Source organism: Oncorhynchus nerka, linkage group LG14 (genome assembly GCF_034236695.1).
Source record: "Oncorhynchus nerka isolate Pitt River linkage group LG14, Oner_Uvic_2.0, whole genome shotgun sequence".
NCBI lineage: Eukaryota > Metazoa > Chordata > Actinopteri > Salmoniformes > Salmonidae > Oncorhynchus > Oncorhynchus nerka.
In genome coordinates, this window is record NC_088409.1 from 45016851 (window position 1) to 45036842 (window position 19992).

Genomic DNA, 19992 nt, shown 5'->3' on the forward strand with positions numbered 1-19992 from the left:
GTTTTTTTTGTGTCATTTAGAGGGAAAATGCATGCATTTGAGCATTTGAGTCACTTTACAAAAGTTGCTAAAATTCCAAATACATTTTTAAAAGTAGCTAAATTTGTTGCTAGGTGCTGTTTGAAAAAAGGTTGCCAGGGTAGTCTGAAAAGTTGCTAAATCTAGCAACAAAATGGCTAAATTGGCATCACTGGGTGTATATGTGAAAATCAACAAGCAGCCCAATAGTCAGTACATGTAAAACTTTTAAAAATTAAATAATTATGGGTGTCTCTCTTTTGTAATGGGCTCTTACACCCTCTAGTGGTACAACTCGTATTGTGCAGAAATGGCATTGATAGGATGCTTGATAGTACAACAAGCTTTTCCTTTGGAACAATTAAAATATTTGAACACCAGAATCGTTGATAAACAAGTATATGACTCGTTTGTCTGTGGTCCACGAAACAACGATGCATATCACACTTTTAATAATATGTTGTTGATGGAGGACGTTTCATCAATGGGGACCTCCAGCCAAAGCCTCAAGCCCATGATGGCGTCACCGGTCTCAGGTGTTACCGGAAGCGCAGGTGAGTTGTTGCAAAATGCCTGCGAAATTTGCGCTACATTCAACTTTTTAGATTTATGAAATGAGATTCAGTAGTCTATTCGTTTCAAGTGGGGGTGCTTCAGTGGTTTGTTTGGAAAAGGAAGGAAGTTCGTAGCAGGAAAAGCGAAGGGAGGTCTATAATTATCTCAAGTCATTTATCAGAATTGACCGTCATTTTCCCAAGGACAGTAGTGAGGATTTTACGCGCCTTGGAATGTCCGGACTGTTTTAGAATTGCTTTAAAATATAAAAAGTATTAAAGAGAAACTTCTACAGTAATTTATATATTTTAAGATGCTAGTGGAAACGTTGAGTTGAATCATTTTACACGACAGCACTACCAATCAGTAACGTTACGTAAGTTACTTCTAAACTTTACAAACACCATTACCTGCTATATAGGCCTCTGTTATTATGGAAAATGTGTAGACCAACTTCTGTACTGAATGGGACATGATCATGTGTGTGTGGGTTACGTTTACATGGTTCATATACAGGTAAATTGAAAAAAAGCCACGTTGTCAAAAAAAGGGCTTAGGAAAATTCACTTTGAAATTGTATTGATGGGCTTGTATTTCTGTCACTCATATTGACCCTACAGTGGCAGACTCCAAAGTAGTCCAATATATCAGCCTTTGATGTATTAGGCCAGGGTTCCCCAATGGGCGGTCCGAATTTATTTGTACCCCCCCCACACACACATTAATAGAGTGGCATATGTGATTGTATCCCAATGTAATCAATGTTTTAATTATTGTTTTTGCCAAATACTATATCTGTTTGGGATTCTTGCAGTACATTTTCCGGCCCCATGACCGTCAGCTCAAGTAAATATCATCCCACGGCTGAATGTGATTGGGGAGCCCTTTATTAGGATAATTTCAAAAAGCATCTGCTCTGTGTTCCAGGAAGATTTGTATAGCTACTGTAATTGTCCCTAGAGACAACAATTGTATACGTCAAAGCTGAACTTCAGCTCTTTCTCATGTTTATCACAGCATCAAATACCTCACCAATGTGTCGTTAACCCTGAAGCTACTCAACCAATAATTCGGAAGACAATATCTCACCCTTAGTTTTGTTAATCTGACACAAACCCAACCCATTTAACACAACATACACTCTTAACAAATCAATTGCTGTTACATTGAATGGTGCAATCCTCACCTTTTAATGGTTTTATTCCATAAGAAAATCCTCTGCCTGTGGTCTAGTTTCCCAGACACAGATGAAGTCAAATTTAATCCGTGTCTAGGAAACCAGTGTCTATCGACACAATACTGAAAAGACAATGACATACTTTCATAGAGATCTGAAATGTATTGTGTTCTTCCTGTCAATTCATTTGACTGTAGGACTCATCCACTCTATTTGTCTAGGCTACGATCTGAGTGATGGACAGAGACATTGAAGAGCAGGACCCCCTCGACAGAGACATTGAAGAGCAGGACCCCCTCGCTGTAGACCCTTTAGACAGAGATGGGAGACAGATGGGGGATGCGGGAGGTGATGATGACGGGAATAGGAAGGTTGGATGCTGCGAGAGGTTCCATCGCTCCATCTCCAAGTGGATGCTTCCGGAAGAACTCCACGAACGGTACCGGGAGCGAGCCAACTGCTGCCCCCCTCCCATCTTCATCATCCTCATCAGCATCGGAGAGGTGAGGGTTAAAACACATCATGGTTAATACGCATCCTACTAATGGCAGCACAGCATTGACAACAAGTAGCCTCTTTTGCATCTGCATACGTTGTTATGATTGTGTTATACCTGAGTGAATTTTCGATTTCAGGAAATGCTCTGGACATGGTATTTAAAGAGAGAGGTGCAGCTGATATTATACCTCCATCATGGTTCATTGGACAAAGCCTATGGGGAAATGAATTTAAAGAAAATAAATGCCAGAAATAAGGTCTGTGGTAAACACAGGCTTAGGAGATCTTATACGTTTTGTTCTATGAGATAATCTTAATCAGCTAATGTCACTTTTTGTGAGTTTTGAAGCACATAAAGTACAAAGGCTTCATAATTCATAAAGGTCATTTTAACTGACCTATTATCTCTTAGAATAAAATGTCTCTCCTTGGCCTGTGTTAACCTCAGACCTTATTTTCTATGTTTATCCCAAAACCATATTCTTTCCCCATTAATTTCCCCCATAGGAATGGCTGAACGAACCAGAGGTAACTCATTTCCGTTTTTTAGGACTACAAGCTGGCGAGCTCGATTAAATGGCCAACCATTGGTATTTGTGTATTCACACTCTCTGAGTTTGGATGTGGCTAAGGTCCAAACTGAAGAGCTCTCTCTCTCTTCCTTCCTCTCTTCTGCTGTGGGAGGTCTCGGCCAGCTTATCCATCTCAATGTCTGAATTCATCCAAGATTCTTAGAGCAATCCCTAGACCTATGCGTTGGCTCAATAAAAATAGAGTTTGAGCACAATTAACATTGGGACCAGGGTTTAAGGCTATCCTCCCAAGGAATGTGATTGTAATCATACACCGTACACCGTGTCCATGACATTTCCCAGATATTTTAGTAGTATGGTGAGCTTGTTATGGCAAAATAATTGAGATGTGTGTTAGTTATTAAAGGTGAAATGAGTTTGTGAGTAGAAAAATGTGCCCTAGACAAAGGAATTTGTCTAGGGTTCTCTCTGTTCTTCTCATTAACTTTGTTGCTATTGTGTGTTATCAGTTTGGAGTATGTTTGTATTCTGCTATAATGGTCTGCTCTGCCCATACTGCAACACAATGCAAAATGCTGACTCATGGCTACATTTAAAGCAACTGTTTTAGCCTTTCAGGACCCCTCCTGTCATTATGTAGCTCGTCACTGATCTAACCTGTGTCTGTCTGGACAGCTAGCAGTGTTTATCTACTATGCGGTGTGGAAGCCCCAGAAGCAGTGGGTCACCCTGGGTGAGGGCATCTGGAACAGCCCTCTCACTTACAAGTCTGACCGGCGGGAGGAGGCGTGGCGCTTCGTCTCCTACATGTTTGTCCACGCTGGGTAAGGGTCACCTCACCTCACACAGATGCCCAAACCCACTGGAGATTTACCATTGACCAAACATTTTAGTCCAGGACTAGGCGTAATCCACAGGAGGCTGCTGAAGGGAGGACGGCTCATAATAAGAGCGAATGGAATGGCATCAAACGCATGGAAGCCATGTGTTTGAAACCATTCCACTGATTCTGCTCCAGCCATTACCATGAGCCTGCCCTCCCCAATTAAGGTGCCACCAACCTCCTGTGGCTTAATCTGTGTCCAAAAGAGTAGAGCATTGCAGGTCATTCCTCTTGCCACATCTCACTGAAATGATTCACTCTCTCCCATATCATCTGTTTATATAACACTTGGCCACTGCTAAAGCAGTTCTGGTTTCTTCAGAGTTTGAGGTCACGATTCAATCCAAGTGAAAGGCTTTAAAAGGCAATTTCCCAAATGTTCACAGAGCTTGCATTCACTGTAAACACTGGATGTCGGCTCAAGCAAAAATAACCTTTTAAAAGTAAATTGCAGTGTGCACGTTGTTTGTGTTTGTGAGTCTTTCCACAGGTTCTGATTCATTGGTAAGACATTCACTCGGCTATCCACTCAATCATACTCTCACACTGGCGGCGCTAGGGGGTAGCAAGATGGTGGTGGAAGCCCCCTCTAGAATAGGCCTGTTTTAAATTGTCAATATATAACGAAAGTTAAAATATTTCAATCAAATCAATCAAACGTAATTATAAAACCATTTTTACATCAGCCGATGTCACAAAGTGCTAAATCCACAGGATTTCTCTCTCTCAAAATCTTGTTCTCACGAACGTGCTCCGACTGCTCAGCAAGACGACATAGCCTACATAACGCCGTGCCTCTTCATTGGCTAAGCCAGAATTTCATGAATTTGAATGGTTGTAAAATCCTGTTTAATTGAGATAATGTATCTTCGGACTATGTAAAAGTTGCTTATAGCTAGCTATACCCTATGAAAGCCTCGCCTACTTCCTGGTGCAAGTCCTGTGCTGTTTTTGAATGGGCTTCAATCTTATATTATCAAATTCATGAAAATGTGGTCATTTAAGATATGTACAATTAGATTCGTATTCATGGCTTAATTTACTTCTACCTGATGCCTTTTATGAAGATTTTAGATAGCATTTTCTTCTCCAGAATTGTGGAATGTACCCCATAATGACTTTTTACCAGAAATAATTTAAGAGGATCTTCTCAGGTACAATAATGTTTTTGAGGATGTGTTGAAATGTACTTTGCTTGCAAATACGTGCCAACCAAGCCGTCAGCTAAAAGCTAAACGTTTTGCAGTTAACATTAACTGTGTTGTTTCATATAGGCAGCCTGACCTTACGTATCCACATAACATGATGTGGGTGATGAAACAATGCAGCCTCATTTAATTTTTAATGAAGTGGGCGGGGGGGACAGTTTGGTGACGCGAGGGAGCGTGAACACGGTGGGACCAAAGTTGTGGAAAGCTGAACTTTATGCATATACTCTGCGATATCGTGTCGATTTTGACCAATAAAAGCTGACTATAGCTTCTAGCCCCTACTGGATTGGCTGTTGACGCCTGTGTTCTAGTTTTTCTAGCAGCCACATAAGAAGCTGGTGGTTATCCGATTTAACGTTGATATTTCAACATCAACAAAAATATTTAACCTTTATTTAACTAGGCAAGTCAGTTAAGAACAAATTCTTATTTACAATGACTGCCTAGGAACAGTGGGTTAACTGCCTTGTTCAGGGGGGATTCGATCTAGCAACCTTTCGGTTACTGGCCCAATGCTCTAACCACTAGGCAACCTGCCGCCCTATTAGCTGGAAAATATTTAATGCTAGAATGCAAAGTTGTTTTCACTTTGGTTGGCAATTTTACCAGCTGACACTTCTGCTTCTGATAGATTTTCTGTGGCTTCAATGTCAATGATTGATGAACTTCTCTTTGACAAGCACCCCTTTGCAATGACCAAACTACCCCAGTGAACATGTCCTGCCGCCACCACTACTCCTAAGTCTCAACTCCCATGTCTCCATCTCCTCTCTATGTCTTCCTTCCCCACAGCGTGGAGCACATCCTGGGCAACCTGGTGATGCAGCTACTGCTGGGTATCCCACTGGAGCTGGTCCACAAAGGCTTTGAAGTGGGCATGGTCTACATGGCAGGCGTCCTAGCAGGTGGGCATCCACATACACCCCTTTTTGTCCATTGACGCACAGTCAATTAGACACAGTTGTCTTTAAAGGTCTGTTACAACTGAATGAAGTTGCTTTTAAGTTGACTCTGTTTTAGCTAGTGACATGAATAGTATAGCATGTGATTGGTTAACCAACACAATGTGCGCGACAGGTTGCCTTAGTTATTATTAGCTCACTTGTTACATACCTCTTCTGGATTTTTGCTGATCATGACTGTACAATGCTAGCAACTCACAGGCAGAGCTGTGTAGATGGTAATCACGTTTCACACTTAAGTCTCTGACATTCTTTCGCTTTTCTCAAAAGTTCGATTTTTCCTGTTTGGGTTTCATAGCTGAAATGTCTATAATGCTATAGATGACCTTCTCATGCATGTTGTCCTCAGGCTCCCTGGCCAGCTCCATATTTGATCCCCACAGTGCTCTGGTAGGGGCCTCTGGGGGGGTATATGCCCTCATAGGTGGATACTTCATGAACGCTGTTGTGGTGAGTTCTGGCTAACTGCTGATTCTACTATTTTAGCAGTTTTTTTTTTCTCCCTCTCATTATTTCCCTGTTCTTTCCTCTTGTGTAACTCCCTGGCCTACAGAACTTCAGAGAGATGATTCCTCTCCTTGGAGTGTTTCGTATTGGAGCGATTGTGATTATCGGTAGGTCCCTTCCTAGATCCACTCGACTTATTTCCCCACCAGTGCCTCAAGGTTTACTGTTCCAGCAGCGCCCACGCCTCTGTGGTTGTATTTCAGTAACTAAACGTTCAATGTTTTTTTTTCCTCAAGTCGGGACAGATGTCGGATTCGCCCTTTACAGAAGATTTCTTACTCACGACGTTGGCTTGAAGGTAAGACATCTTTTTTTGTTTGTCCTGCATGCCCTTTCTCTTCTTAAAATGCATGGCAGTGAAAGATTTTCCACAGACAGATAAGTAATGTTTCAGCAGAGAGCAAGGCTTTTTTAGAACAGTCTTTAGTTCACAACTGGAGAGGCTCTTACGCAAAGTCCAACCCTTGACCAATATAACAGTGAGTAGCTCTGGCTTTTATCAGTGTGCCTAAATAGAAAACTAGAGAGAAAAAAACTGCAGTAGCAGTACCACCCAACTGCATTATACGGCTTACAGTTACACAGGACTGACTAATCTCTAAACCAGATTGCCCTCTACACACTCTGTCACACACACATCCTGTCTGGTCCCTCTGTATTATTGCACCCAAGCCATTCCTGTCACTAGACTGTGATGAGTATGATCCTTGATTTTGTTCTCTGCTTTAGGAGAAGCGGAGAGCAAGATAAGGGTTGCAGCTGTTTGTCTTTCCAGCAGCCTAACTGACTGGGCTATAAGCTACTAATCTATCACCTGCTTCCCCTCATCTTGCTTTTATTTCATGTTTTCTTGGTCTTTGTGAGAAGTGCGGTTTCAAATGCACTGTCTGCATTTAAACTGGTCCTGGTATTTTTACTGTCCACCCTTTGCATACTAACCACAGCGACAGGGCAGAGGATGCTAATTGTAAGGCTGTAGCACAGCATGACTTTGTTGGTTTGAAGGGAAAATTAGACTGAAATGAGACTTCTCCCTGGTCTCTCTCAGGTTTCGTTTGTGGCGCACATTGGAGGAGGAGTGGCTGGGATGACCATTGGTTACGTGTTCTTCAGCGCCTACAACCAGAAGCTCCTGAAGGACCCGCGCTTCTGGCTCTGCATAGTCGGCTACGTAGTCTTCCTCTTGTTCGCTGTGCTCTTCAACTTCTTCCTTTCCCCTGCATAATTTCACACTATACAAATGAATGCGTTTTGAATAACGGAAATAGGACATTTCAGGGACTTGGTAGGTTATCTAAAAAAATGTAAACCTCTACTGCAGGAGAGAAGAGATTTAAATTGAAAGAGGGATTCCTAGTTGAAGTGTAGTATTTCACTCAGCGCAAATTATCTTTGTTACATGTTCTTTTTTTAGTGATGTTGATAATGAAATGCATTATTAATTTGATCTCTAGGTTTTGTACTGAATTCAATATACCTCAGTTAATTGGTGTTACGGGTATTTTATTCCAAATGATGTTTGTCCTGATTAGTCGGTGAGGTAGGACATTATTTCCCCAAGCAGGTCCTTTCCTCTAAGTTTTAGATTGGCCTACAAGTGTGTGTGTTTTGGGGGAATTTTCAAGCCATCAGGAGCAAGTGTGTCATCTGTTGGTTAACGGCATGTCAATTCGTAAACAAGCCATGAGAATGGCCCAATGCCAGGTTATTGTTTCACTTCCCTGTTGACAGGATGAGACACTGTCTGACAATAGCACATATCAATGTTAATCTGCTCACATATCCTTGGCTAAGCCTCTTTCAATGATAATTTATTGAAAGCATGATATTAATTTGTGTTTCTCTTTAGCTTTTGCTACTTGCCAGCAGTTTTGAATTTCAGTCAGTCTGTTAATCCTTTGGTTGTTTAGGATGTTTGTGTACAGTGGAACAGTAGAGGGCAGCACTTTCCATTGTATATTAGGCATTGTCTATATCATTTCCATTGTGCCACTGTGTATTAGTCTACATAACTGTTTAGTATGACAGTCCATGAGGAAAATGAAAAGGTCATTGAAAAGGCCTCATCTTATGCCATTTGTATGGCATATTTTTTTTATTGGTGATATCTTCAAATGTTTTTCCTAAACTTATTTGTGGTGATATTTGTTAGTTGGTATGTGAAACCAAATGGCGGTTCAACAAACCAATACATACTTTAGGTATTTATTATGTAATTACAACTTGTACAATGTACTTTCAAAGTATATGTCAGGTAGATAGCATAACATTCCAATTGTAAATGACTTGTTTTGTATTTGAAGCTCTTTTTTTTATCTCCATACTCAATCTTGTATCTTATCATCACTTTTACATTAAATGTTATTTTACATTTCCAAGATTCCCTTCGGATCTTAGATCTGTGTTGACAAAGCCACGCATAATCCGATCTCTGTGAAAATGATTGGATTATTTTTTGTTGTGTAAACTCTATTTGGTGTTATACGACAAATAGTTAATCTTGGTAAAAACATATCTTAATTCATCTGGTCTATAGCAAGCCAGACATGGGGGTTAGTGAATGGGTACGGAGCAGAATATTTGCTTGACTGATGTCTGACCTGACCTAGGGTGCCACGCTTCTATTATTAGCTAACAGTGGCTTCAAAAAAAGACAATTGATCGTACCCCAATGACAGCCACCACTCTAGCCAGTTTATGTGGAACATTCCATAGTTCCAGACTCGGAACATCAATACAGTGCCATTATTTAATTGTGTGCTTGCTAGTCTGCTTTGTGGACTCTTAAACCATTGGTTAAGAGGGTTAATCAACTTCAGAAAGTACTGATAAATTAGTAATAGCCAAGTTGTCATAAATATTTGTTCTTAAATTCAACAAACTGCTGGAAAATCGGCTAAATAAAATCCTCAAACAAGGTTCACCTAATGTGAATCCCTGACTATAAATGTATTTGAATCTGACTCGTTTGGAAAGTGAATCAATCCCCCCTAGTGTTGCCAAATGATTTGACCAATATTCTAAAGAGAGACCATTTCAGGGCAGTACACAGGGTTCTCAGGTGAATGGTAGAGTCAGTCTATATTGGGTACCAGTCTGTTTGGGATTGAACAATGCTAGCTCCTGTAGTAAAGCAGAACCAGACTGGCACACCATCTGCTCAGCAATAATCCACCCAGGATTTGGGGTTAAGGTTTTGTACTGAGAACCAATATTTTCACATTTTCCCTTTTGTGCAGGTCATTAGTTAGAGCATGACAATCTGGTTTACTCATCATGGGGAGATACTAGTAGAACATGTTTGGATTTGGGCCAGTAGATATATGTAATTGATTCTTTAGCCAAATTTAAAATGAATGAGTGGGAGGTGCTTTGGAAAGCTGGAAAGTGTTTGAGATAGACATTAGGGATTGCATTTGAAAGAATGTGTTTGAGTACTCTCATGAAAAATGATTTTCAGTACGCTTATATTAGTTTTTAATGAAACGGGTTTGAAGGGAAAATGTATCCTGTATGCAATTGGTTGTTCCAATTACTGGTTGTTCTGAAACACAACTGAACAGAAAGCGTCATGTATTTTCACTGCACTTGATACACTCCACAAACTATAAACAGAGCTTGAAATTGTGGCAGTGCTTATAAATTTAACCGGCTAAATATACAGAACAAAAATGGGAGCCAGGCCCACCCACTGGGGAGCCAGGACCTGCCAATCAGAATGGGTTTTTCCCCCCACAAAAGGGCTTTATTACAGATGTAAATACTCCTCAGTTTCATCAGCTTTCCGGGTGGCTGGTCTCAAGACAATCCCACAGGTGAAGAAGCCAGATGTGGGGGTCCTGGGCTAGCGTGGTAACAAGTGGCCTGTGGTTGTGAGACTGGTTGGACATACTGCCAGATTCTCTAAAACGAAGTTGAAGTGGCTTATGGTAAAAAATGGTTATGGTTAAAATTACATTATCTGGCAACAGCTCTGATGGACAATCCTGCTGTCAGCATGCCAATTGCACACTACCTCAAAACTTCAGACATCTGTGGCATTGTGTTGTGTGACAAAACTGCACATTTTAGAGCAGCCTTTTATTGTCCCCAGCACAAAGTGCACCTCATACAGCTTAATATGCCACATCTGTCAGGTGGATGGATTATCGTGAAAAAGGAGAAATGCTCACAAACAAGGATGTAAAAAAAAATGTCTGCACAAAATGTGAGAGAAATAAGCTTTTTTTGTGCGTACGGAAACTTTCTGAGATCTTTTATTTCAGCTCATGAATCATGGGACCAACACTTGACATGTTGCATTTTATAGTTACATTTCTAAATTTAGTGTACAGGAATTTGATTATTAGTAATAGAATATAAACTTTTAATCTAGTACTCGCACCCATCCCTAATAGACATCAATTGCACATCACACAGATTGGCAAACTCCAATTGGTGTTAGTCTACTTGTTGATAGACAAAATGACAGACCCATGTAACTGCACCAAAGTCGATTATCAAAATCTCATCGAAAATCCATTCCTTTGGAAATAATGATAGTATGATCTGGTTAAAGGAAAACCACAAAGAAAGTTGTGTTTTCTGGCCATCACATGACACTATATGTAGGCTAACACATACAATGATCAGAACTGCATTTCATTTTGTAACTGCTTTATAAACACTTTTGTAACTGATTTCAGGTCGAGTTACAGGACCCAGGATTATGCCAACTCCTGGACAAAAAAAAGCAGACAAAGTTTTGAATATACCCTTAACATCTGTGGTAATCAGGTTTAGGCTCAATTTGAATTGAGGCAGTCAATTTAGAAGTAAACTGAAATTCCAATTCAATGAAAAAGGGAATCTCTTTTCCACTACTTCTCAATAAACTGAAAAGGAGAAGCTATTTATGTCAAAAGTTGTCAAATGTTCTGATTTTAAATTCAACTCACTTCCTGAATTGACTGACTTCAATTGCAACAAGTCAGAGTAATCGATTTCTTGTAAATTAATACAAATATTGTGTCAACTGCCAGAGATAACTTAATTACAGAGGGGAAGCACCAGAGTATGAAATCGGACATGACCCATTGATTGCATTACAAGAGTAAAAAACTATAGATCTGAAAGAGTTGTGGCACAGTCCCATTGCGTTATGTTGTTTGGGAGGGACACCAGAACCAGTAACTGATTTCAAAACAAACTCCCATCACATTGCCTATGTATACCATGATCATCAAACATCAGATAAACTGCACCAAACATCTCTCACGGGGGCTATGGCGTATAGCCTATAGAATCTACAGACGGCAGACAAGAGGAAACCTAATAAGTAGGCCGTCTGTCCAGTACAACACCTTTCCATGCTTCACTCTTATATTCCTAGCTATACATTCAAGACACACTGGACTGTTGAAATTTAAGTTCAGCTAGTCCTTTAGGAGAAGCCAAATATCTTTTTAACCAAGTAATTCCACTGTCTCTTTTTAATTAAGGACATTATTTAACTAACCTATAACCCTGAATCAATAAATGGCAAGCATGAATAGGCTGAAACAATTGCTGTGTGGCTATGATTTATCTTGTACTGTATTGGTAGAACTCTGATTATTGATTTTATCTCGCTGACTGACCAGAATCTGGCACTGGCAGCGGTCTCAACTGTTCAGTCATACGTGGTGTACTGTCGGCACTGGAAACCCTGGTCAAATTTGGGTCACAGAAGTTCAGGTGATGTGCATCGACAGATGTGGAGGGGGCACAAACGATTTCCTTTTAAAGCTTTTTGGTGGCCTCATCGCGGCTGGATGACCCGTGGGGATTCAAATCACCGGCAGTCTGTCCATGCTGCTGCAAGGTAAATGGAAATGACTCTCTCATTGATTTCTCTCATTGTTTATAAGTTAAATCACCGAGGGGAATGGCTTTATTTTTGGCAAAACAGGACTACTGAAAGGAGCAAGAGAGACAAATAATAAACATGATAATCGACGGCTTGCTTATTCATACATTTTGATATCTGCTTTACAAATATGTGATGCTCCATATTCATTGTAAATTTACATCTGTCTTCGATGTACTTTGCCTTTTTTTCCCCTGATAAAGGTATGTTACAATTCATTATTTATATGTCAATGACAACCAAGTTTAGTTTTAAATTGTATTTATTGATATGAAAGGACTGATGCATTATTTTAATTGGTAAATCAACCTTTGTGGGATTAAAATAGTCTGTGGAATAATATATTTTCATAGAGTATTTGTTAATGAAATACAGGTTTTAAAACAAACTGCATAGAAAATAACATGTACATGTACTTTTTATGATGTATTTTTGAAGATACTAGTGTAAGAAAGTTCAGTTGCTTATTGTTACACACCAAATTGTGGCTTGAAAGTTGGTTGAATGGTTTATATATAGATATTAATATGAATAAATGTTGTATTTCACAAAAAACAATGCTTTTGCTCATTATTGGGGAGGAATGCCCATTTATGTCAAATTAGAATTTCTGAGCAATATTTCTGTCCATTGAGGGGCCTTGGGCTCAAGAACCATCCAAAAAGGCAAAAGTTCCATATAGCCTCTTTAAATGACAAAATTGCCTCGATCCTCTCTCTGCCTCCTACTCACAGACACAACGATGCCCGTGTAAAGATGGGGGATTGGAATTTCCTAGGGGGGATATTGGAGGAGGTGCATATCCACTCCACTATGGTGGGAAAAATCTGGCTCACCATCCTATTCATCTTCCGCATGCTGGTGTTGGGTGTGGCGGCCGAGGACGTGTGGAACGATGAGCAGGCCGACTTCATCTGCAACACGGAGCAGCCCGGGTGCCGGAACGTCTGCTACGACCTGGCTTTCCCCATCTCCCTCATCCGCTTCTGGGTCCTTCAGGTCATCTTTGTCTCATCGCCCTCACTGGTGTACATGGGCCATGCTCTCTACCGCCTCCGAGCCCTGGAGAAGGAGCGGCAGAAAAAGAAGGTCCTGCTACGTCGCGAGCTGGAGCTGGTGGACGTGGACATGGTGGCTGCTCGGAAAACGATTGAGCGAGAGGTGAGGCAACTGGAGCAAGGCAAGCTCAACAAGGCTCCGCTGTCGGGGTCCCTGCTGCGCACCTACGTGGCCCACATCATTACCCGCTCTGCCGTGGAGGTAGGCTTTATAACGGGCCAGTACATCCTCTATGGCTTCCAGCTCTCCCCTCTCTTCAAGTGCGAGCGTGAGCCTTGCCCCAACGCGGTGGACTGCTTCGTTTCCCGGCCCACAGAGAAGAGTGTCTTCATGGTCTTTATGCAATGCATCGCTGTAGTCTCCCTCTTCCTAAACATCTTGGAGATCATGCACCTGGGCTACAAGAAGGTCAAGAAGGGCATCCTGGATTACTATCCACACCTGCAAGACGAGCTTGATGACTTCTACTCAAGCAAAACCAAGAAAGACTCCGTGGTGCATCAGACAGGCATTGCTTCCTCCGGCTGTAATCCCACCATGGCCTCCGCGCCCAGTGGCTACAACCTCCTACTGGAGCGGGCCCAGGAGGGTCACACCTACCCCCCCCTTATCAACCCCTCTGCCTTCCTCCCTGTTCAGGGTGAACTGGCTGGTAAACGGAGCGTGGAAGAACTCAAAGATGCTGCACATAGCCCAACGGAGCACAACTCCAACTCCAATAACACCAGCAGTGACAGCCGCTCACCGCCCTGCGACTCAGTGACCCCGCCAAAGCAGGAGGAGCCAGAGGAGTCTGCACACCTTCCCCCTCACAGCGAGGAAGAGAAGAGGGGGAGCCCAGACTCTCCCAGGCGCCCAAGGGATGCATCTCACGCCTCCTCCTGCCCGACATTGCTAGTAGGCGCCGGAAGGAAAACATGGAGGGTCAACGCTCCCTCAAATTGTTCCACAGTGGTGGAGGGCAAAAGTTCAGACACAGATTCTTATGGGGGTGCTAAGGCCAGTGGTGGGTACCAAGCCCGGACTGCGTCGAAATCGGAACCCAAAATGCGTCCCTCCACCCCAGACTCACTGGGGGACTCAAGTTCAGGGTCACAGCACAGTCCGAGAACACCCTCTTCCAATCGCCGACCATCATCCACAAGCAACGCAAGTAGTAGGCGAGCCCCTACAGACTTACAAGTCTGAATGCTAAGAGTAAAACCTTATCGCTTGTCCCTCAGACAAAAAATACTTTATTTCAAACACAGGGATCAGAAGAACATGACATGAGTTGTGACATTGTGCGAACTGCTTCGGAGGGAAATCTGTTGCAGTAGTCCAGCAAAATGGATAGATGTGTTTTATAAGATGTCACCTCTGTTTCTGTTGATCTGTATGTGGTAGTTTATTTTTGTATTCACCAGCTTCAAAGCCTCCGCCATACTTTGTGATGACATAAGACACAGTAGATCAAACATTGGGTGTGGGGACTAGCTATTGGGAATATTGACCTGCTTTTAAATGTATTGTGGCTAAGAGAGAAAAACACTGGAACAGTACAGATCACACAGCAGTGACACCGTTAGTGCTTTCTGTAGGTTTCAGTTCATTTTAAACACCATTGTTTAGAGAGAAAACATGAAAATATGTCCTCATGGCAGCCCAATTCAGAATTTTGTTTCACTAATTGGTCTTTTGACCAATCAGACCAGCTCTGAAAAATATCTGATATGAAAAGATCTGATTGATCAAAAGACCAATTAGTGGGAAAAGATCAGAATTGGGCTGCCTGTCTAAACGCAGCCAAAGTAGCTTTTGACCACTGAAAATAGAGTATGTAGACTAAATGATGTATATTGCATGAAAGAATGACCTAATTTCCCATTTATAAAAGCGTATATCTTCGTTTTTATTTTGCATTAACTACTGTATGTCCATACTATCATCGTAAAACCATGTATGACGGTTACAATGGCCCTCCACGTTCTTTTAGGCAGAGCTTTTCTTTTAAGGGTTGTGGGGTATTTCAGTTTCTTATGCATTTCAAGTAGCGCCAGCAGAGCCTCTGTGTGCACACAGTACAAAAGTGATATCATGAGGTAAGATTTCTATATTGTAACAAATATGTTAACGTGATTAAAAAGGAAAACACCCATTACGTTAATGTTTGTTTACTAGATACAAAGCATTGGTGTACAGTAGGATAAGTACACTGAGAGCAGAAAAAGGGGGTTTGCTTTTATGAGGGGGAGACAGTCAAAGGACAAAAGCTATTATATTTCAATATAATCAAATATACAAATTAAGTTAAATACTTAAACCTAGTAGAAAAAAAACAGAGGTGAATAAAATCCCTTGCCTCCAGTTGTTGGTTTCGACTTGCCATAAAAATCTGAGTTTCTAACAAAATGACTTCAATAAAGCCGAGGCACATCCTATTCGGCAGCTCCATCCTCTTTTGTAGGCTCATAGCGTTGAAGCTAAAGAAGTGTGTAAAAACAGAGATTCAATTATTTTGTTAGTTTTGAAAAGTTCAAGCCTACCATGTACAGATCATCACACTCAATAAAAAAAAATCATAGGCAGGACTACCCTGTTCTTGAGGTCTTTGTTCTCCTCGGCCAGCAGCTCACACCTCTGCCGCATGTCTCTTAGGTCCTGCTGGAGTGCCTCAGTGTCTGCAGACTCCTGGCCAGCCACACCCAAGTGCTGCTTGAGGAAACTGGATCTTATTAAAGAAATTGCAGTGTGCTGAGGGAGGAATTCAACTCATTCTCAACCTTACTGTCATTGAAAATGAGTAATTTTTATATTTTAGAAAAGCATCCCATCATGAGCTGTGACAGTCAACACTTGTTCTGTCATCTGTGTGAGCACGTCGGGTTGCTATACCACTAAAGGCAACAGAAAGGTCAGACTCTGAATGTGAAGAGGGGCCTCAGTGGAGTTTCATCAACTTCCAAAAACATAGCTATACATGTCTACATTATGTAGGAAATATTCATTACAAAAACAGAGCAAACATTTTTAAAAGGATACTCAAGCGCATTGTTGGGTTTCTCCGTCTCTTCATACAATGCCACCAGCACTGTAATAAGGAAAGGCACAAGCCGTTTTCGTAATTTGCGTAGGTCAAATAAAATTAACAATTAAAGTTGAATGAAATATTCGAAATAAACACACCACTGGTGAGGCTGTCAAGGACACCAGCCTTCTCCAGGTATCTTTGAAACTGCTCTCGTTTGGACTCTGAAGCCTGTAGACACATTGGCATTGAGACAAATGATACTTGATTACCTGATTAACAACAAGACGGTCTATATGGAGGAGGTGAGGGCCCTCGGAGTGTGGTGTCAGGAAAATAACCTCTCACTCAATGTCAACAAAACAAAGGAGATGATCGTGGACTACAGGAAACCGCAGAGGGAGCACACCCCTATCCACATCAACGGGACAGTAAGTTGAGGAAGGTGGAAAGTTAAGTTCCTCTGCGTACACATTACTGACAAACTGAAATGGTCCACCCACACAGACAGCGTAGTGAAGAAGGCACAACAGTGCCTCTTCAACCTCAGGAGGCTGAAGAAATTTGGCTTGTCATCTAAAACACTCACAAACTTTTACAGATGCACAATCGAGAGCATCCTGTCGGCCTGTATCACTGCCTGGTACGGCAAATGCACCGCTCTCAACCGCAAGGCTCCCCAGAGGGTAGTGCAGTCTGCACAACGCATCACCGGGGGCAAACTACCTGCCCTCCAGGACACCTACAGCACCCAATGTCACAGGAAGGCCAAAAAGATCATCAATGACAACAACCACATGAGCCACTGCCTGTTCACCCAGCTATCATCCAGAAGGCGAGGCCAGTACAGGTGCATCAAAGCTGGGACCAAGAGACTGTTAAACAGCCATCACTAACATGGAGAGACTGCTGCCAACATACAGACTCAAATCTCTGGCCACTTAAATAAATGGACTTAATAAAAGTGTCACTAGTCACTTTAAATAACACCACTTTAATAATGTTCACATATCCTACATTACTAATCTCATATGTATATACTGTATTCTATACCATCTACTGCATCTTGCCTATGCTGCACACCATCACTCATCCATATATTTATATGTACATATTCTACTCATCCCTTTACATTTGTGTGTATAAGGTACTTGTTGTGAATTTGTTAAGATTACTTGTTAGATATTACTGCATCGTCGGAACTAGAAGCACAATCATTTCGCTACACTCACATTAACATCTGCTTACCATGTGTATGTGACCAAAAAAATGTGATTAGATTTTTTACTTCCAATTTATTCAGGGTTCAGTAATTAGCTAGCTCATCCATGATGCTGCTAGATGTTTTCTGGCAGCATTTTGCCCAAGAAAGGGAAGGAACAAGACCCGGTGCATTCATACCTCCCTTGATGTAATCACTGTTAATAAAACATGATTGAACAGGTGAACTCAAGGGCTTCACCACATAGCTTTCACCTGTCCGGTCATTTCTAATCAATGATTCCACCAAGGAACCTAATTCAAGCTTAAATGGGACTAGTATGATTGCTATAAATATTATAGCCTTCCTTACTGTGTACAGAAGAAAAGAAAAACATCCAAACTGAGTATTGTACCTCGGTAATAAACTATCTAGCTACAGGTTAAGTTAGCCAGCCAGTAATGGACTAAACTCCATGGTGAAGTTTGTTTCTGATTAACTTCAACTGAGTGTCGCCGAGACCAGGCTTTGTGGTAATCTAGCTCAGACTACATCGATTCGCCCAAGGTCAATACTTTAAATTATAAAACGTGTACTCATGTTAGCGTGGCTTTGTTTGCTTTAAATCCATACTTTTCAATATACGTTCATTCAAATATAACAACCGACTGTTTGCTCATTGCTCTATGATGGCAACTCATCGCAAATGCGCATGTGCTAATTGAATCTCAACAAGGAAACAGTCCGTGGTGGTATCAATATTACCCCAAAGGCAGTACAATATGAAGATAAGCTAAAAACTGCTCCGTCAATTGAAATCTCCATCACACTGTAGGCGACTTCATGGTGACGTTAGCGCATGCGTAGAAATACGTTGTCGGGTCGAACGGTCGTCTCATGCTGAACTGCGCATGTGCAGCCCATCAACCCAAAGGCAGTCCTTTGATATAAAGTTGTTTTTGACAAATTAAAACGTGCCAGTTTGTGACTTTCACGAAATTGGACTAATAACATGTTCAACTACTTACGATATTGGCTCGAATCTAGCTTGTGCCTTTAGATTTCAAGAAAATTAACTACGGAAAACATTTGCACTCATCTCATTTACATCCCAAACCCCGACCTGCCCGGTTTGGTCTGTTTCGCAAGCTTTCTTGGAAGTCTCGCGATGTTGTGACTCTGGGTTTGGAAACTGACTGACTGTACCTGTGGTATTTGATTACCGTTTATTGAAAAAGTATGATTTTAGCACACAAAGAAAGTCACGCAACTACAGAGGACAAACATAGGTACAAGGTGGGCGTTTCATAATTATTATTTTTTTAAGTATTGACCTTGAGGGAATCGGTGTAGTTGAGACTACATTCCACAAAGCCTGGTCTCGGCTCCACACAGAAAATTCCTTCACCGTGGATTGGAGTTTAAGTCCGCTAAATTAGCACACTTAACGCGTGGGAAAACTTTTAAGCTCTCCTGGTTGTTTTACAATGCCATTGTTGTATTTTACACACTACATCGTTACTCACGCCAATGTAAAACATTATTATACAGTCCTCTTACTCTGTAGTGTGCCATTATGAAGTTAACGTTAAACTTTACTGCTAACTGAGGTTCTTACGACTCTCACTGCCTGCAACAGACAGGTTTCCCTGTTAGTCTTGACGTCAACACAAGCACGCTCGGGTTTAGAGCATGCGCAGTGTAGTTTATTGAAATACTTTCTGTACTGTCTTTTTCTGCCCCCTGCTGGTGATTTTGTAGGCTTCACACAGACAGTTCTCACTTTTTATTTTATTAATTTCACCTTTATTTAACCAGGTAGGCTAGTTGAGAACAAGTTCTCATTTGCAGCTGCGACCTGGCCAAGATAAAGCAAAGCAGTTCGACACATACAACAACACAGAGTTACACATGGAATAAACAAACACAATCAATAATACAGTAGAAAAATCTATATACAGCATGTGCAAATGAAGTAGGATGAGAGAGGTAAGGCAATAAATAGGCCATGGTGGCGAAGTAATTACAATATAGCAATTCAACACTGGAATGGTAGGGTGTGCAGAAGATGAATGTGCAAGTAGAGATACTGGGGTGCAAAGGAGCAAGATAAATAAATACAGTATGGGGATGAGGTAGATGGAAGTCATAAGGTGAACGCACCAATTTGTAAGTCGCTCTGGATAAGAGCGTCTGCTAAATGACTTAAATGTAATGTAAATGGAAGGGCTGTTTACAGATGCAGTGATCTGTGAGCTGCTCTGACAGCTGGTGCTTAAAGCTAGTGAGGGAGGTAAGAGTCTCCATCTTCAGAGATATTTGCAGTTCGTTCCAGTCATTGGCAGCAGAGAACTGGAAGGAGAGGCACACCTGTGCGGCCAAAGGAATAATTGGCTTTGGGGGTGACCAGTGAGATATACCTGCTGGAGCGCGTGCTACTTTATATTTTGATTGAATGTGGATTCATTCCACAGATGGAAAACAATACTGGAAT

At 41.5% G+C, this 19992-nt stretch overlaps 3 protein-coding genes across 7 annotated transcripts; 2 read left to right on the top strand and 1 right to left on the bottom strand.

Annotated features, from left to right (window-relative positions):
* Positions 1–246: 246 nt before the first annotated feature.
* Positions 247–8722, top strand: LOC115141211 (rhomboid-related protein 2-like). 3 transcript variants are annotated; one of them, XM_029679943.2, is made up of 8 exons: positions 247–572; positions 1972–2253; positions 3457–3605; positions 5668–5780; positions 6187–6287; positions 6391–6451; positions 6581–6642; positions 7393–8722. In XM_029679943.2, exons 2-8 carry the CDS (start codon positions 1987–1989, stop codon positions 7567–7569), a joined length of 930 nt encoding a protein of 309 aa, XP_029535803.2. In that variant the 5' UTR covers positions 247–572; positions 1972–1986; the 3' UTR covers positions 7570–8722. The 3 variants fall into 3 exon arrangements, with proteins under 3 accessions (XP_029535803.2, XP_029535801.2, XP_029535800.2); XM_029679941.2 differs by lacking the exon at positions 247–572 and adding an exon at positions 579–949 and having other exon boundaries at positions 1948–2253; XM_029679940.2 differs by lacking the exon at positions 247–572 and adding an exon at positions 579–949.
* Positions 8723–10738: 2016 nt separating this feature from the next.
* LOC115141212 (gap junction alpha-9 protein-like) lies at positions 10739–15668 on the top strand. The gene is made up of 2 exons (XM_029679944.2): positions 10739–12434; positions 12966–15668. Exon 2 carries the CDS (start codon positions 12988–12990, stop codon positions 14476–14478), a length of 1491 nt encoding a protein of 496 aa, XP_029535804.1. The 5' UTR covers positions 10739–12434; positions 12966–12987; the 3' UTR covers positions 14479–15668.
* On the bottom strand, positions 15428–19166 carry LOC115141213 (c-Myc-binding protein-like). Of its 3 annotated transcripts, none has more exons than XM_029679946.2 (5): positions 19059–19166; positions 16456–16528; positions 16312–16360; positions 15865–15994; positions 15428–15752 (listed from the first exon to the last, which is right to left on the bottom strand). In XM_029679946.2, exons 1-5 carry the CDS (start codon positions 19071–19073, stop codon positions 15708–15710), a joined length of 312 nt encoding a protein of 103 aa, XP_029535806.2. In that variant the 5' UTR covers positions 19074–19166; the 3' UTR covers positions 15428–15707. The 3 variants fall into 3 exon arrangements, with proteins under 3 accessions (XP_029535806.2, XP_029535805.2, XP_029535807.2); XM_029679945.2 differs by lacking the exon at positions 19059–19166 and adding an exon at positions 18264–18490; XM_029679947.2 differs by lacking the exon at positions 19059–19166 and adding an exon at positions 17546–18256.
* Between the last annotated feature and the right edge of the window lie 826 nt (positions 19167–19992).

Coding starts and splice junctions, on each gene's coding strand:
- LOC115141211 (XM_029679943.2), top strand. CDS start 1,987: ATGGACAGAGACATTGAAGAGCAGGACCCCCTCGACAGAGACATTGAA. Junction 5,781..6,186: donor CATGGCAGGCGTCCTAGCAG/GTGGGCATCCAC, acceptor TGTTGTCCTCAG/GCTCCCTGGCCAGCTCCATA. Junction 6,643..7,392: donor CTCACGACGTTGGCTTGAAG/GTAAGACATCTT, acceptor GGTCTCTCTCAG/GTTTCGTTTGTGGCGCACAT.
- LOC115141212 (XM_029679944.2), top strand. CDS start 12,988: ATGGGGGATTGGAATTTCCTAGGGGGGATATTGGAGGAGGTGCATATC.
- LOC115141213 (XM_029679945.2), bottom strand. CDS start 18,323: ATGGAGATTTCAATTGACGGAGCAGTTTTTAGCTTATCTTCATATTGT. Junction 16,529..18,263: donor CATATTGTACTGCCTTTGGG/GTAATATTGATA, acceptor ATGTGTCTACAG/GCTTCAGAGTCCAAACGAGA. Junction 15,753..15,864: donor ACAAAGACCTCAAGAACAGG/GTAGTCCTGCCT, acceptor ACACTTCTTTAG/CTTCAACGCTATGAGCCTAC.